Genomic DNA, 19,306 nt, shown 5'->3' on the forward strand with positions numbered 1-19,306 from the left:
CAGATGCAAAATTTTGTGAGATTTCTTAGATGTTTGATAGCCGAGATTTGTGGCAATAATGAAAAGCAGAGGGGACAATGAGTCTCCCTGGAAAATTCCTCTTCTGATGTTGACAAGTCCATAGCTTTCATTTCCAACAAACAGTTCAGTTTTCCAGTGCTCCATCATGTTTTCAATAAAGGTACCAATGTTTTTACTAATCCCGATGGCATCCAGGCACTTGATGATCCAGCTGTGTAGGAGTGAGTCAAAGGCCTTTTTGTAGTCAATCCACGTCATGTGAAGATTAGCTTTTCAGCTTTTACTGTTCTCCAGAATCATTTTGTCAATTAATTCACTCCCTATCTTTCTCTCACAAAAAAGGGCTGAAATTGTAATATAATTCTTCTGCTAACTAAGCAGTTCCACCTATGAAAATTTGCACCTACTGATAAATTCCAATGATTAATTGCCTAATACTTAGTTGATGAATCTATTAATTAGAATTTGCAATGCTTCTTATTTTTGGAGTTTGATTTAGAGAGTAAGTGCTTATTTTCTTCTCTTGGCCCAATAATTGAGTTTTTAGACTTACATATCACTTCAGATTTAATGTACTCTGTAATATCTAAATGCGAACAGGAGGAGCATGAATCAGCACATGAAGTCTGTTCTTGGCTGTCTCACCCTCCTCGTTGACCACATGATGAAGATGATTCACTTTGTGAAAAGCCTCAGTGTGATTTGGATAAGTGAGGAGAGCCCCCAGAGATTGGAGCATCTCTCTGTTGCAGCCAGTCATCTTCTACCTAGGGAAGAGGACACAGGAGAACATAATGAGTACACTCATACATATGTGTAAAGAATATCATTGTTGTACCCCAGCCGAGGTCCACCTTGCTCTCAACACACGCCACTGAGACAGACTTGGTATAAACAGTTTATTGATAAAAGGTAGTAAAAACCAGTAAGTAAATCCTTAGATGGCAAGGCTTCAAACAGGAACATGATCTTCAAGGCAGAATCCAAGGTACATGATACAAACAGGAACATGAAGGCAAAATATTTTCCCAAAATCCATAGGCAAACCTGAAGTAGAATTTGAGGCTTGAAACAGGAACAAAGCAGGAGATCTTGCTCTAAAAGCAAAGTTACTTGATCTGAGATGCTCTCCCTGCATCTCCTCTATTTACCCATTTTTGCAAGACATGAATGTATTCCTTTGCCCTTGAACTCCCCCTTCCTTTCAGAGATCCTTAGAGAATGCCGGGGAAGCCTGGTTCTCAAGAGTAACCTCACCTCTCTGTCTAATTGCTGCTCTCTCTCATTATCACTATCTGAAAGTGAAACACCTGGTGATTGTTGACTTTCCTCATCCCGTTCAGAAGGCTGGGAATCTCTCCCCACTGGGTCATGCTGATCTGAAGCCTCTGCTATCTCATCTTGACTCTCTGCCTGCAGCACACTCAGAGCTTCTTGCTGCTGCTGCTCAGACTGCACAACATTTTCAGACTGTAAAACCCCAAATCCTCCTTCATCATCAGACTGAGCCACAACAATCATAGTGGTGGCTGGTGCATCTCATATCTGTCCCCTGGGTTTGGGTTGAAACAATCATGAATAATCCAAGGTGCTGAACCTTTTTCAGTGCAGCATACTGGATAGCTCCTTTGACATTTAGGCTAAAACCTGGACGTAGTTCTCTATCCCACTTTTGGCTAGAACTCCTGCAATTTAAGCAGTGACTGCAGCGAAGGTACAACCAGTGTGAAGCTATTGAAGGGTTGTAGAGTACCTTCTTTGCCCCACATAAGACATTCCTACAGCCTGTCATGTGCCTTTGAATAATAGAACATATAAAAACAGAGCATACATCGTGTTGCCAGTAGAGATATGAAAGAACCAAATAAACTGCATACCTGAGAACCTCACTCTTATACAATGTGTGTTCACGTACCTCTTGAATATGCAAATGAAATGTTTTTGTCATCTTTGCTCCTATTTTTACCTCCTGAATCTCAGTATTAAATTCCTTCTAGTGTGGAAATAAGGACCATGCCTCTCATATTTAATATTGGTGGCAGTAATAGGCCTTAAATTTACATGCAGACTTAAAACAATTATTACAAAGAATTAAATAGAATTAGAGGCTCAAGAGCATGGCTCTTAAATAAAATAAGTTGCTCTCCAGGCCCATAGGAAAGATATTCACTGGAGAAGTTATCCAGTGTTGCTGTGTAATTGCATATTTCTATCTTGAAAACATATAAACTATTTTTATCTTTCAATTTCTGAAAAAGCTCCTTGAGGAAAATTCAACAAAGGATATAATTATAACTTGGATTGGTTCCTCCCCATACAATGTTCTTCTTCATTGATACTTAAATGCTCTCTATTGCTGCCTAGTCAGACAGATTTGCTTCTAAGGTGGGTTTTCTTCATCCTAGACATTAGAAACTTCCAAATGCAAATCAATCTTATAGCACCTTAAACATTTACTGGTCAGAACTAATAATAGAGGGATGTCAAAGTTATGGAATTACAATAAGCATTCCCTAAAGTACAGAGTCCATCACATGAAGAAAAAAAATCAGAAAGGCTAGGCTTGGACCCAGAATCAATCTATCACAGAATGGAAACAGGAAATGGCAGAATCCTGCTAGGAAATCCAATACAGATCCCTAATGAAATCAGGCATAACAACAATGCACTACAGTCTATTCTGGCCAATACCTTTGCCTTCTCAATGCTCTTGGAGGCAGGCTTTCATTTCCCATCAAACAATCTCCCAGTCTCAGAATATTATGTACCTACAGGAGGACACACAACATTTGTAGGGATATAGGTACAGGGCCTTGCCATAGACTCAGATGCCAATTCCATGCACCACAGCCTCATGAGGCCCCTCTTGGCTGGTTCATCACATCTCCCTCCTGGTTGCCAGCCAGTGTTATACTGTGTACTATCTTCCAGTAGAACAATGGTTCTCAACCTTTTTTTGACCAGGGCCCAGTTGACCAGGGCCCACCTTGACCAGGGACTACTCTCCAACATTAGTGCCAAAAGGGTTACGAATCAGTTTTTGGTCAACTTTAGATTTAGTTTGATTATTTGGAGTGCTGACTCAGAAAATTGCATTGGAAAGACCACATCAGTTGTAATTTCTGAAACTGAACATATGCCATCCAGTAGTCGCCATCTGCTCACCCATAGAAAACCATATTTAATAACATAGAGTTGATATGGTCAATCCAATGCAATGGTTAGCTCTGCAGAAAGGAACTGAAAGAAAATTGATAAAATTAAATAAATAAATAAATAAAGAGGAAGGAGGTTCACAGAGCAGATTTTTTTTCTTGTGGCCCACAAACTGAGAACTACTGCAATAGAACTTTCCACTATTCATATGATTTTCTACTCATTTTGGCTTTACACATTTTGGCTTTGGGACCCACCTACCTTAGAGACCGCATCTCCCCCTACGAACCCGCACGTTCTCTTCGCTCGTCGGGGGAGGCCCTCCTCTCGCTCCCACCACCCTCGCAGTCGCGGTTGGTGGGGACGAGAGAGAGGGTCTTCTCCGTCGTGGCCCCCCGGCTTTGGAACTAGCTTCCTAGAGAGATCAGGCAGGCCCCCACCCTCCTCTCCTTCCGTAGGAGCTTAAAAACCTGGCTCTTTCAAAAGGCCTTTGATACTTAATCTGGTGTTGGACTGATCGATCTGCCCATTTTATAATAGCCCCATTCTTGAGGTGTTGCCAATGCTATATTGCACTTTGTCCATTTTAACTGTGAAATTACCTTCCCCATTTCGGCCCATTTCGGCACATGTTGCACGTTGCCTGGGTTCTATGAATTAGTCTCCAGTGTTAATATTGTATGTTTTATGTTGATTTTAACGATTGTTTTTACTGTAATTGATGTTTTTATTGGATAACTGTTTTATTGCTGTGTTTTGATATTTGATTGTTTTATCGGGCAAGGCCCCATGTAAGCCGCCCCGAGTCCCTTCGGGGAGATGTGGCGGGGTATAAAAATAAAGTTATTATTATTATTATTATTATTATCTTCTCACCTCCCTTTGTCCTCCAACAGCCATTATTAAAACCATAATTAAAACTGTACTTGTCACCTCATCACCATACTCACAAGTTTTGTTTTTTCAGAAATCTCTTTAATTGTAATCAGTAACATTCAGGTATTAATTTCCAAGATAATAAAGAAAGTATGGTGGCAAGCTTTGTTGTCCCTACAGATTTTCTTTCTGTGGTGTGAGCAAGACCAAAAAATATTCTATGCCTTCCTCCTGATGATTATCACTGTATTCCTGAAGACTTATAACAACTCCCCATTTCTAAAACAGGAGTTGTGTAAATCTTTTTTAAGCAAGTTTGTTGTGTTCATCACTTCACAAACAATCTAATCTTATGTTACCAGAAAACCATTGGAATGTGAGGTGTAGAACAGTAGAGGTCCTGAAAAGCATGATTGTGGGAGTCAGTGCGGCTGAGAGGCACAATGACTGAGGATGAAAATTCTGGATTGCATTTGTGTGTGTGTGTGTGTGTGTGTGTGTGTTTTATTTATAGTCACTCAACATATTATTTTATTTTTAAGAAATATCTAAAGCAACAGTAAGTACATTATTATGTTTTACATGGCCGTTTGCTGACAGAGGGCTGTGCAATCTGTAAAGTAAGATGTTTTGGAGGTAGAATTTAGAGAAGAAGGATTTCATCTTTTGCAAAAAGAGAATTCTGAAGTATCTTAAAGTATTGCTTTTGAGATGTATGCTATCAGCCTTTGGCAGCAGCTTGCCTTGCTACTTAGAAAATGAGTCCTTCAACAGATCAAGATGTACATAGAAGCATATAAAGAGGTACATAGTCAGGTAATGATATCTTATCTTTCAGGGGACACGTGCACAATGGCAGACTACAGTCAGCTGAAAGGTATCCTTCTGGACCTTCAGTCTCACCAGCAAAGGCAGCAAAACTACGCAGCAGAGGAGAGAGCTCAGAAACGCTTCTTAGTTGAAGATTTGTTTTACCGCTTGGATCTAAATGGTGATGGGCACCTCAGCAGTTCTGAATTGGCTCAGGTAAGTTTGTTGTTCAGTGAAAATTGGCTGATAAGGTAGAACTTTATTTTCCATTCAAAGTATAAACTAAGTATAGAGGAAGTATCGCTATATGTTGAATATCCCTTATACAGAAATCTGAGTTACTCCAAAAATTAAAATTGCCCACATATGAGAGACCTTTGCGTTTGATAGTTTATTGTACAGAAACTTTATTTCGTGCACAAGTATTAAAATATTGTGTATAAAATTACCTTCAGACTATGTGAATATGGTGTATATGAAACAAACCTGAATTTTGTGTTTAGATTTCGGCTCCATCTCCAAGATATCTTATTATCTATATGCAAATATTTCAAAATCCAAGTAAAATCTGAAATCTAAAGCACCTCTGGTCTCAAGCATTTTGCATAAGGGATACTCAATCTGTATTTGGAAAATGCTGGCCAAATTAAAAATATGGTTGATATTATAATACTGGCCATTGCTAACAACTTTATCTCTTACCCATACATTTTTTTTCCTGTCACCAAAATATTAATTATCAGTAGAAGTTTTATTTTTAAAAGTTAGTGCCACCAAAATATCATCATTGCCATCAGCAGCCATGGCTTGTACATGTGGTCATTGCATTTATAGTCCACACTTGATCTAATAGGATCAAGGCACCACATTTTTCTCCTTACTTTATCTTCATAGCAACTCTATGAGGTAGGAGAGGTTGAAAGGATGACTTGCCGAAAGTCAGTTTCATGGCTCTGTGAGAAATAGAACTTGGATAAAAAAAAAAACCAATCTAGCCAATTCTCTGGCTCTCAGTGTCTTATTAATAATTATCTATTCACTGTTGCCTATATATTCACTGACTAAGTTATCAAAGGTTTTCATGGCCAGAATCACTGAGTTGTTGAGAATTTTCCGTGCTGTATGGCCATGTTCCAGAAATATACTTCTGGAACATGGCCATACAGCCTGGAAAATTCTCAACAACTCCTTTTATAATCATCATGGAAATGATATCTGAACCCACTTTGTTACCACTTTTATATCGATACAATGGGCATGTTTTTAGATCTTCATTGAGTGCTATGCATTTCAGAGAGGTTTTTTTAGATTTCATAACAATGAATATAAAAATGCTGATTTTCTCTTCTATAAATTGGATTGCAAAATTGTGAACTTGAAAAAATACCTTTGGACTATAGCTCCTAGCCAGAATAACCACACTGGCTAGAGAAATTCTGGGAGTTACGATACTCATATGTAAATTAACCTACTCCAGCTGTATGTAAAAGCCCTATGCCAGAAAAGCCAAATGCTCCACTCCTTGTTCTCTGTCACACTATACAGTTATCCCACTATAAACACCATGACTCTATACTACAGAATATGGGATTGCTAATTCTGTGAGGTACTGCAAATTTTTATTTTAAATATCTCACAAAACTACAATTCCCCGAATTCCATTGAATTCCATGACATGACTGCTAAACTGGGAGCAGAGTTATACATGAACAAGGCTGTCTCACTGCAGAGGGAGAAGCACATTTTCTTTTCTCCTTTGTTTTCTATTTTGAGATTACAGGAGAGATTTCTTCCCTCCCCATTATAGTTTTGTAGAAATCAGTAGTAAATACTGCAGCAGTTTTTGGAAGAGCCTTAGCACAAGTCAGTAGTTCCTAGATCCCTTGGGAGAGCAATGTTTTCCCTCACCTATGGACTTCATCAATGCAATAAAATCAGTGTTTCTACATGGGGAATTGAAAACAAAGTTGACTACCAATCAACTTAGCAAGCATAGGAAAAAAAACACATTTTAGAAATGGCAAAATACTTGGAACCTGTTGTATGAGATTGTGTCATGTGATGGGCTCAGTCGGCAGCTGTTTCTTACATATGTAGAAACACTGGCTTTATTGACTTCATCACACCCAAGAGCCAGAAAACAGGGAAAGTGGCTTTTTCACAGGTTAATTAGGATCAGCCTGCATGCATTTAGTAGACCCATTGATTCTCATAATACCCTGAAGTGGTGGTAGTGCTGCTGCAGCATCTTTATGTGATATAACTATTGCAGATTCATCAAACAGCTTAAAATGGGAGTATATAAGGCCATCAAAGATTATGATACCACTATAATGTTGCTTGGCCCCGGTTTATTTCCTCAGACATTAGAATAAACTCCTTGTTAGTTTCTACCTAGCTAAACTTGGAAAAACTAGCTTCTTTTGTTGCTGTTGTGTGTCTTCAAGTCATTTCTGAGTTATAGTGACCCTAGGGTGAACATATGGCAGGGGTTTCTTGGCAAGATTTATTTGTAGAAGGTTTGCTTCTACTTTTCTCTAAGACAGAATATGATTTACCCAAGGTCACCTGATTGAATGCTATGGCCAAGCATGGATTCAAACCTTGGGCTCCAGAGCTGTAGTCAAAATGCTCAAACCATTAAACTATAATGGCTTATACCAACATAACTTAGTTGTCATAGATAATGTGACCTACCAAGAGGTTTTGAATGAGTTATTTAGCAAAGCCATCTCTTCAGCTGAATTGTTAAGATAGATCACAGCAGGGCAGACAACATTACACACAGTGCTGCTTAATTCATGACCGAGCACTAATTGGATGAGCATATCTGTGAAAATATTTGTCTAGCTTAGAAGAGCATAAAATGTGATTGTGGTGTGTGATTCTTTGACAAATGTAACCATGCCTCAGGAATAGCTGCTAGGTATGATTAATATTCAGCTAAGAAAAGTGATCTTTATTATCTTACTAAAATGCACATCACTATAGCTGGTGAATGTATTTGGAAAGTGGAATATACTGACAGGACCCTGCTGGGTTATGTTCTCATACAGACCCATTCTCACTGCGGGATGGACGACGTCTTGTCAGGAGTAGTGAGCCACTTTTATGTTGTCTGCAGTGGGAGTGCCGTGGCAGGAGCCACACGCATAGGAGGCTTTCCCTCTTAGCCTTGCCTGAGCCAATTAGAGCAAGAAACAGGATGAACTCCTCAACTTTCCTGTGGTGGCCTGGCTTCTGAGAGAGAGAGATTGTGTGCTAGCTAGCTCCATGTTCTACCTCAGTACCGACGCTGACTCATTTAATTCCCTCCCCAACCTTACCTTCTGGCTTGTGTTTACTCCTGCCCCAGTTCACCTGGCTTGACAACCATGTAGAAATGCAAAAGGTCAGGAACAGTATTTGTTTTTATTAGTAAAAAAAAAACTAAAAAAAAAATCCTATACATAGTGAGATGTATAACGAATCTAAATGAATTCAAGTCTCCAGGGCCAGATCAGCTACATCCAAGAGTATTGAAGGAACTAGCTGAGGTTATTTCAGAACCACTGGCAATTATCTTTGAGAGTTCTTGGAGAATGGGAGAAGTCCCAGAAGATTGGAGGAGGGCAAATGTGGTCCCTATCTTCAAGAAGGGAAAAAAGAACGACCCAAACAATTACCATCCGGTCAGCCTCACGTTGATACCAGGCAAGATTCTGGAAAAGATCATTAAGGAAGTGCTCTGCAAACACTTAGAAATGCAGTCATTGCTAATAGTCAACACAGATTTACCAAAAACAAGTCATGCCAGACTAATCTGATCTCTTTTTTCGATAGAGTTATGAGTTGGGTCGATACAGGGAATGCCGTGGATGTAGCATACCTAGATTTCAGTAAGGTCTTCGACAAAGTCCCTCACGACCTTCTGCCAAACAAACTAGTAAAATTCATAAATGTTACAGTGAGTAATAAGAATGAACAAGAATAAGAAAAACAAACTAGTAAAAAGCGGGTTAGACAGAACTACGGTTAGGTGGATCTGTAATTGGCTAAGCGAACGAACCCAAAAGGTGCTCACCAATGCGTCATCTTCATTTTGGAAAGAAGTGACGGGTGGAGTGCCGCAGGGTTCCGTCCTGGGCCCGGTTCTGTTCAACATCTTTATTAACGACTTAGATGAAGGGTTAGAAGGCATGATCATCAAGTTTGCAGATGACACCAAACTGGGAGGGATAGCTAACACTCCAGAAGAAAGGAGCAGAATTCAAAATGATCTTGACAGACTAGAGAGATCGGCCGAAACTAACAAAATGAAGTTCAACAGGGACAAATGCAAGCTACTTCACTTCGGCAGAAAAAATGGAATGCAAAGATACAGAATGGGGGACGCCTGGCTCAACAGCAGTACGTGTGAAAAAGATCTTGGCGTCCTCATGGACAACAAGTTAAATATGGGCCTACAATGTGATGCGGCAGCGAAAAAAGCCAACGGGATTCTGGCCCGCATAAATAGGGGTATAGCGTCTAGATCCAGGGAAGTCATGCTACCCCTCTATTCTGCCTTGGTCAGACCACACCTGGAATACTGTGTCCAATTCTGGGCACCGGAATTGAAGGGAGATGTTGACAAGCTGGAAAGCATCCAGAGGAGGGCGACTAAAATGATCAAGGGTCTGGAGAACAAGCCTTATGAGGAGCGGCTTAAAGAGCTAGGCATGTTTAGCCTGCAGAAGAGAAGGCTGAGAAGAGACATGGTAGCCATGTACAAATATGTGAAGGGAAGTCATAGGGAGGAGGGAGCAAGTTTGTTTGCTGCTGCCCTGCAGACTAGGGCGAGGAACAATGGCTTCAAACTGCAGGAAAGGAGATTCCACCTGAACATCAGGAAGAACTTCCTCACTGTGAGAGCTGTTCGGCAGAGGAACTCTCTGCCCCGGAGTGTGGTGGAGGCTCCTTCTTTGGAGGCTTTTAAGCAGAGGCTTGCTTTGCGGGGTTGCTTTGAATGTGATTTCCTGCTTCTTGGCAGGGTGTTGGACTGGATGGCCCATGAGGTCTCTTCCAACTCTACGCTTCTATGATTCTATGATTCTATGTGTGGATGTTTATGTAAGTTGGCAGGAATGATGCCCTGCTGCTGCTCCTATACTGTCACTGTGGAGAAATTCCAAGGGATACCTTTTCAGGCTTTTTGTAAAGGAGATTTTGTTTCTAGAAACACTAAAAAAATCCTTAAAATGAGTGGATGACCTAAACATTCTGATGGGTTTGTCATGGTAAATATCTCCTCCAAGTGTGGCCATTTTTGTCTCAAGAGCCGTAAAAACGACGGAAAGGGGAACCTCAGAAGTTTCCCCATTGCCACCAATGGATCAGATTTTACTAGAGCGAAAATGGAACTTCTGGCTGACTGATCGATAAACTGCATTCTTCCCCCTCCCCTCCCAAATTTGGACAGTTCCTGATAAAATGGAACGGGTGCACCCAAAAATCTAACACCAAAAACAGCACAAGTTTTGCCCGAATTGCACACCCCAGTAGACAGTTTGCAGCTATTGATGGTATCAACCTGTGAGTCATATTATCCATCACAATTAAGTATGCTAATGATAAATTTCATTTTCTCATCTCACCTTTTTAAGTCATAAGTGTCATCTTCTCAAGGAGTTATATATATTCCTTTAAAAGATAAAATTTATAATGCTGAAACCCAAGTCGACCAGAATCAGGCTTCCCTTTTACCCATATACAAAAATTGTGTCCCTTTAAATGGAAAGCTTCCCCACTCCCAAAAGAAAGAATTACAAACCTTTTCACACACTCCCTTCATTATTCATACCCTCTAAAGCTGATTAATGGTATAAATTACTCTGCATCCACAAACTGGTATTGTTTTTTTGGAGGGGAGGGGAGTCTTAATGGTTTTAAAAACCATAAAGAGATTTCCATTTACTTTTGTCTTTTCAAAAAGCCCATCCAGTGCCTAAATAGACCAGGTAGGTCATACAACATAGAAGAATGTCTCTGCACATGCCTGAAGGCTATGAGTGGCCTTTGTTCATAATAAAATAGTTCATGAGTGGCATTAGGATGGCATGATGGGAGTAGAGAAGTCACCATGGGATAGGCTGTCATCAGAATAATTTCTGAAGACATTGACAACTCCTTTTTGCTACAACTAGGTGACTCAATGGAAGACATCAGCACCCATCTCAGACACCAGGATTGCCTGTGCCAGGCAAGCTCCCATCATCCTATTCCCACCATTTAAGGGAGGAGGATCTATAACAGTGAACATCAGAACATAACATTGACCAGGAAGTCCAGAGACATGAAAGCCTTTGACAACATATTTATTTATTGCCTGTTATTTATTTATTTATTTTAAAGTGGCTGAAGCAAAATGCTATGGTAGCAGCTAACCACAATGCACTTGGACTTTCTTATTCTCCTTTTTTGACATTCTTCTTTGTGCTTCCTGAAAATCTGCTCAGACTGAGCTGTCAGTTTCTCTGTCCACAGATTCCACATCCATGAATTCACATCTACAGCTTTGAAATAGTTCCCTCTCCCTACACCATCCACACCAAATACATCCAAAAAGCAAACCTCATATAAGGGATATCATTTTGCGATGTCATTGTAAATAGTGAGATTTGAGCACTCACAGATTTTGGTTTTTACAAGAACAAAAACCCCAGTGGATACCAAGCGCTCACTATATTCTTCTTCCCACCTCCATTGACATCACTGCATCCTGCTTCTTGAATGTTGATAGAGAAAACTCAGTTTAAAGGATAGAAAACTCAGTTTAAAGGATAGAAAACATAAAATACTAAAAAAAATTGTGACATCAGTATAGACACCACTGGAAAACATCTATGGCACTACCAAATTTCCCTCCCATTTCCCAATGTCAAAGTAGTAAATGGGGGGAAAGGCAGAAGGTGTTAAAGATAAATGGATTTTAGACCTGGGAGCATTGCCAACTTATTCACTTCAATTAATGTCAGACAATTCCTTTTGCCACAAAATTGCTTTTATCAATAAGGAAACTGGAGGTCAATAGTTCTTGGTCTAGACTAAGTCACTGGAAAACCCTGATTGAAAGCGTCTCCTCCCTCTCTTAAGATTATGATATGTCAGGTAAACATCTGAATTGTGAATATTAACAGCTGTGGTAATTGAAATGTTATTTTCATTTAAAACTTTAATGCATTTGTGGGATCACTTTAATAAATCTATGGAATACATAGCTGCTAAAGTGGTTTCTTTCATGGCATTAAATCAAAGAACCTTGTCAGTATTATGAAAAGTTAATCAATTTTCAATACAAAAGTAGACAAAGGAAAATTTCCATTTTTAGAGGATTGATTCTGGAAGTTATGGTTGGTCTCACTTTTATTGAACATCCTTTACAGTAGGTGAAGGGTCATTTTTTGAAAATATTATTTCTTGAAATTGTCATCAGTAAAATGAAACAAACTGAGAATTATGAATGAAACCAAGGACTCTGGGCTATGTACAAAAATTGGCTCTGGAACTAAAGGCAGTCCTCGGGTTACAAACATCCGACTTACAAACTACTTGCAGTTAGGAACAGGGGTGAGACAACAGGGAGTGAGATAAATCTACCCCTTGGAAGGTAAATTCACTTCTGGAAGAGTTATCATGGGGGAAGGATGTCTCCACTGAAGCTTTCTCACAAATCTTTGTTTCTACAACAAGCCAAATTTTTCAAAACCCAATTGTCAGAGGAACAGGAAGTGAGGTGAAATCTTCTGAACAGGGGCACAGAAAGCAAAACAAACACCACAAGGGTATTATATATATATATATGGCTGGAGTTACTTTAAAAATGTACCGACTTACATACAAATTCAACTTAAGAACAAACTTACAGAACTTATCTTGTTCATAACTTAGGGACTGCCTGGTAATGCCCTAAATTTGGTAATGTCCTGAAGAGGAAAATATACATTTTATTTCATTATGCATCTTTGTTCCTTTCTTTTTTTACTATTGTGTATTTATCTAAGACAACAACCCACAGCCAAAATAAAAATTAGAGTCCATGATGTACAAAACCTGTTCCACTGTGCCTGCATGTCATGCTGTCTCAGAACATATGAAAGCAATAATCACCTATGGAATCTTTGTCTTCAAGTCAGCAAGGAGCATTGGGGAAAGGTTGGCATTGCCATCAAAATACTGGTTTTGTCTGTATGCACTTTTCACAGTCCCTAGAATGCTTTCCCTCTTTTTGCATTTATTTTTCCATGGAAGAGTGCATTCAATTAAAATTTTTGACAAATGTTAATAATCCACCTTCTTAACAGCAGGTGAAAAGGGAAGATCTGGAAGATGATTTCTTGGAGTGTACACCAGAAGATCTGCTCCGATTTGATGACTACAACAATGATGGCTACCTAACTCTACAAGAACTCTATACTGCATTTCGTAAGTGTTGATATATTATAAGTGTGTCCTGGTGTGTTGGAAACCTTTATTGGAATATAGGCAGAGAAGGAGAAGAACCTCTTCTGTCGCAAGGGGTCAAAGTACCTCTCTCCCACTGAAAGCCTCAGAATCTCCCCAGGCAATGGTGAACACATACATGTTCCCATTTGCCACCACAAAATGTCTTCTGCATTAGAGGAGTATAAGCAATGGTTTTGGTGTGCAAGTGAACATGGCTAGAGCAAGATAATACACAATTTCTCCTTCTCCATTGTTGCAGGGACAAACAAATGTTAAGGTACCCATGCTGGACCTCTGCTAGAGAAGGAATTGATGACCAGTTGTTGACAGGTTCAATCCTATTATTGGACAGCATATTTTAAATGCTATGCGAGGACAGCCATTTTTAGAATGCATTTGCTTATTGTTGGAGTGCCTATAGGATCATCTGCCTTAAGTGGAGAATTAAATTAGGCTGGCATTTGGATCTATGTGTCCAGATAGGGATGTAATTATTCATGAATTTTGTTCTCAAGAAAAGGAAAAAAGGTAATTTGGTAACTTTCTTCCTGCTGTGGGAAAGTCTTCAAAAACTGAAGTTTTTGAACTTTGAATATAAAAATATGTGGTGGGGGGAGGAACAGAAAACAGCATTATTCTGCACAAGTAGCAGCGTCTTTTTTGCAGAAAATCCTATTTCTGCACAGAAACAATATTGTCCATGCAATTTTATGCATACAAAAAGCATGCACACATTTTAATAAGTCTCAAACTGCAAAGATTGCTATTAGTTCAGGATTTTCCTCATCATCAAGGTTTTCTTACAGTAAATATACATTCTTTTAAAATATTTATGAATACATATTGACATGGTGCAGAGTTGAAGGTGCCATTTGCTTCTGTGTCTCAAGCAGCATAATGTCATGGGGCAGCCTTTCTCATTGTTAGAAAAAGTAAAGTTTTTTCAGTAAATGCTCTAATCTTTTTTTATCAAAAATAATGCATCATATACAATTCTTTTAAATAATTAGATGCCATGAAAAAGAACAACCCTTCTTTTCTCTTCATTTGAGAACTGTTACTTGACTTTGCTACTTACCTGGCAGATTATTGTTTTCTTACACCTACAGTGAAAACATGAAAATGACACTCAGGGTAAGTGGAGAAAGAAAGAGGTTCTCTCCCACTCCATCTATTGAATAGTTCCTGTTAGGAATATGCAGGACAGATGTCATTGGAAGACTACTTTAGTAGCGACTTTGACTGTTCTACTGCTGTGAAGTCACATTCTTATTGGCATTATTATGAAAAGCAGTGTGCGTTACATCTTGTTATTCACCTGAAGTTTTTTCCCATTATGGTGTAGGTGCTTTATTGTAATGCTTACAAGAGAATGGCTACCTGGACCTTAATCTGTCTGGATTGTCAGTAGGTAGTAGTACCCCAGTTGTATATAGCAATCAAAGCAATAACATTTCATCTGCAAAAAAAATGGTTTTGAATCCTTGTATTGTTAGAAAAAGCTAAATTCAATGTTGTTGCCTGTTATTGAAAAGGATCAAGGTGATTATTTATTCATTTATTTAGGAGATGATGATGGTGAAGATTTATTTTTATAGCACCATCAATTCGGGCCATAGCCAGAAAAAGATTTCGGGAGGGGTTTTGAAATTTGGGGGGGGGGGGGTTGAACTCCTAGCAACCCCCCCCCCCCACTACAAACCTGTCAATATCTGCTTGAGATAGTTCCTGGAGGGACTCTTATTGTTTTGCGTCTCATAGACTTAGCATGGGGATTTGGTTAACCAGTTAAAATTCATGAGTAAACCAGGGTTTTTTTAAAACCTGAAAATTTTCAGGGGGGGGTCAAACCCCTACCCCCCCCCCCCCCCCCGCTACAGGCCTGCTATCAATGTATAGAAGACCACAACTTCTTGTGTGATGTCCAAGCACTGGTGATCTGTGGTTAAAACCATTGTTTGATCCAGTATTTGGAAGCCAGGTTTCAGATGATTTGATGCATCCCAAAGTCCATTATTATTCAAAACCAGACTCTCCAGGATTCAGAGCTGGTTTCTAATGGTCTCCTGTCCCTTTCTCTTCCTTATATTTCCATATCTCCTGACAGCCTGCCTGAGTTAAATACACACACACACACACACACACACACAAAACATTTCTACCCTGCCCTTCTCACCCGAGGGGACTCAGGGTGGCTTACAACAATTGGCAAAATTCAACGCCAAACAAATCAATAAAAACAGAAACACATTTAAAACCATTAACAATAATCCATAAAATACATTAGTCAAGCTTAAAACATATAGTTATTTAATACCATTCTTCCAAGGTTTTATAATGTGCTTGCATTAAAGTTATAGTCCTAATGGTAGGCCCAACTGAATTGCCTAGCTTACAAGATGGTGCAAGGGAAGAGAACAAAGCTCTATGTGTACATCAGCCCAGGCCTGAATTGTTTTGTTTGTGATTATCACAAGGGATGGGCTTTATACATTATCTGCTCTTGGCAGCCAGACTTCCTCACTTTTGTCTTCCTCTCTCCACCACTGCACTGGTAAATTGGCTTGGCAGGGGAAGTCAAAGGATGGGCTCCCTTGACTTCCCTTGCCTTTTGAAGTGTGGTTGAAAAACTCTAAGAAAGGACCTTTCTTCTGATAGTTCTCAAAGAAATATTGGACTAGGAGGAAAGAGAAATTAAATATGAGCTGAGCTGTGGATATTACACATCATCAATAGAGATATTGCCTAATTGGGAATTTGCCTCTAGAGGAGATTTTCAACAGGACCAGAACCATTTCCAACAGGATTTGAAGTTATGAATAAATTGAGCATTCAGTCTGCATTCTCTATTTTTTTTAACAATAATCTGCTTTTAGGAGTTCTGAAGTCACACGATTTGGGCAATTTTTCTCCCTCTGATGTCTGGAACTTGAGAATTGAATGGAAGTTTTATTTTTACTCTAAGACTTCCAAAAGCAGCAGAGGCTTGCTTTGAGCATATTTTTATGTCCCGTGATTGTTAGATAGATACAAAAAGGCTATTATTAAATGGAATTGGACCCTATTCTTGATGTCTTGTTGTCCTTCTTAGAAGCAAAAACAAAAAGTACAAGTGTGTGTTTTTATAAAATTGAAGTTCATTTTCTCATTTACCAATGTAAAATAATGAAATTTTAATGGTTTGGAGAAAAAAATAGAGAATTTAGTTTTCACACTGTTTTGTACTGTGCTTGCATTAAAGTTATCGCATCCTATCTGGAGTCACAGATGTGTAATAAAACATAAAACCTCTTGTGTTAAGTAGGCCATAAAGTGAATTAACCTTGCCATAAACACTTGACACACAGTTACTGGGGACTGTATTTGGATCAATGGTTTTTCAAAGTCACAGGAAACATAAGTTAAATTCTAAGAGCTTTGGAATGTATTTGTGGTTCATTGATTTTTAAATAGGCAATAAAATCTGAGACCCAAATTAGTAAAAAGAGTTTGAAATTATGTGGTAGATAAAAGCAATAACAAACTGTAGCATATTATCAATGCAATACGATGTTTAACTTACTATAATCAGTATAGGACCACATTTGAGCTGCTCCTCAACCATGGTAGTGGCTATTTCCAAAGACAAGCAAATCATCAGAGTCCACTCTATGCAGTGTAGTGAGGCAGGAAAAAAATCATCCACTGGCACAGAAAAGGCCTGTCTTCATATTGGGAATGGTATAGTCAAGCTGTTGTGTGCAACAAGGAAGCAAATAGGTTTTGTTTGTTTTCAGATATTGCAATCAATGCTGTTTAACAAATAGTTGGGTTGCAATTAAACCCAAAATAAATTGGAGAGATGTCTTGCTTTTGAACCAATCCAAATCAAGGGTTTCCATGGAGTGCTACATGTTGCAGATCTGCATTTGTATGATATTTTCTCCTTGCCCCATTCCCTTCCAGAACCTGGTGGTTCCCATATTTGTTATAGAGGCATGAGGAAGCTGCATAATGAGAAAGTATACTACTGCCATGCTTCAGTTTCCACAGATGGATTGATTTTGTTGTGTATCACAAATAATTTCACCTACTTCCATGAGCCCATTCTATGAACAAATCCACATAAATCAATTCTTCCTCTTCCATCTATATTAATGTGGCTTACTTTTCTGTGTCCTACGCAGGTTGTATAGAAGAATAGCTTTTGAGAAATGTAGCTTTCAGAAGGACTACAGCAATTGCAAGGCCAGGATATTTGTTGGTTACGGTTAGTGAAGAATCTTTGTGGAAGCTAGGTAAAAGTGGAAATCTCCTCAGGCCCAGGAATTCAGTTGGTTGTAATGTGTCTTCAAGTGGTTGCTGAATTATGGTGACCCTAAGGCAAACTTGTCACAGGGTTGTTGTTGTTTACATGATTTGTTCAGAGAGGGTTTTCCTTTGCCTTCCTTTGAGGATGAGAATATGATTTGCTCAAGTCACTCAGTGCATTTCCATGGACAAGCAGGGAATCAAATCCAGTTATTGTCCAATGTTCAGACCACTATGGTACACTGGCTCTTGATTTATAGTTACTAGGTGTTAAATAAACAACTCACTGTCATCATGAAAAGTAAACTAGTCTTGGGGCAGGGGGATCTTCACCAGGTATGAAATAGTCATGAGACTTGGAGTGCTAATAAGCATATTATTCTTGTTTATAATTATTAATATTGAATTGATTAATTTTTCTGGACATATGGTTTCCATAAACTCTTAAGCTAAAATAAATTATAATTAAGTTTCTCCATCATTCTTAAGATCTGTGCAGGATTAACCTATTCTTCCATTTGGAATGTTTGTAGGCATTTTCAATAGCTCAACATGTTTTGCAATCTAATTGATACTATCACTCAAAGACATCATGCCTCAATGACGCTGTCTCCCAGAATACTTATTTTAGTTGTATTTCAGCCAATGCTTCAATTGTATGCCTATGCAATTGTATGCCTATGAAAATCTTGTGGATTTGATGAGCCGTCCTCGCCAAATTTCTGACTATCTTTAAGTGTTATGGATTTTCTTGATATGTTGATCATTGTATGTTTGTGTGTGTCTTATACCCTTATGTTACCTTCTCATGTGTCCAGATCCTGTTTTGGAGACAGAAGCAACAGAATATAAATGGAGATTATTATGAGTTAGGATGATACACATTTATTTCTTTTTTTGTTTTTTAAAATTAGTATTTATTTGAGTTTCAAGAAGAAATGCAAACTAATGCTGGGTGAGGGGGGTAAAACTAAGAAATAATACACAAATAATTTCAAGATGTGGACAAGGTACAAGTAACGCTTAAAATAATATTCAATTAGAATGACTATTGAGAGTGTGTTGGGTGGTCATAGCAGTTGACCAGTCCTCATAGAAAGAGTGTGAGGTTTTGTCTCTACCACATGAGTGATGTTGTTGGAGAACTTTCAAAGTAGTCATGTGTTCCAGAGTCTTGACCATTGGCTTTCAATAAAGTCTTCAACAAAGCAGCTATTTTGGCCCTTATGGCAGCTACATGAAAAGTGATGAATTTCTGGTTTTAAAATGCTGGCTGTTTTCTTTGATAAAGTAGCAGAAGTTCAGGACAAAAGTAAATGGCTTTTGTCATCCAGAAGGTTTTTACTTTGGCGCAATATATGTAGATATATGCCAATCTGTTTGCATCCCTCTAGCACAGTGATGAGGTGGTTTTAGTAATTCTTGACAATCAAATGGAGACCAAATATCTTGTAGGGAGGAGAGGACCAGATATATCTAATCCAAGGTCTGATTGCCAAGCTATTCTTGGAGACAGGCCCTTTTTATATTTGTTTTCTACCAGTATCTTATAGATGGTTGCAGTTGCTTCATTACATATGGTAATTTATAATTGGCATGGGATCTCTACAGGTCCTGCCAAATGGGCAGCAAAAAGTGGATTTGAAACCATCTTTTAAAGTATTTTAATTGTGCTGAGAGGGAATCTTTT

The 19,306-nt window shown here is 38.8% G+C and overlaps 1 protein-coding gene across 3 annotated transcripts in view; it reads left to right on the forward strand.

Annotated features, from left to right (window-relative positions):
- Positions 1-19,306, forward strand: part of fstl4 (follistatin like 4) — a 638,776-nt gene that overhangs the window by 342,495 nt on the left and 276,975 nt on the right. For 2 of the 3 annotated variants that reach the window (XM_062970368.1, XM_062970370.1), the window contains exons 5-6: positions 4,892-5,079; positions 13,185-13,305. In XM_062970368.1, coding sequence (XP_062826438.1) covers positions 4,892-5,079; positions 13,185-13,305 — 309 coding nt within the window. The remainder of the gene's footprint in view (positions 1-4,891; positions 5,080-13,184; positions 13,306-19,306) is intronic. The other variant, XM_062970369.1, reaches the window with a different exon arrangement.

Source organism: Anolis carolinensis, chromosome 2 (genome assembly GCF_035594765.1).
Source record: "Anolis carolinensis isolate JA03-04 chromosome 2, rAnoCar3.1.pri, whole genome shotgun sequence".
Classification (NCBI taxonomy): domain Eukaryota; kingdom Metazoa; phylum Chordata; class Lepidosauria; order Squamata; family Dactyloidae; genus Anolis; species Anolis carolinensis.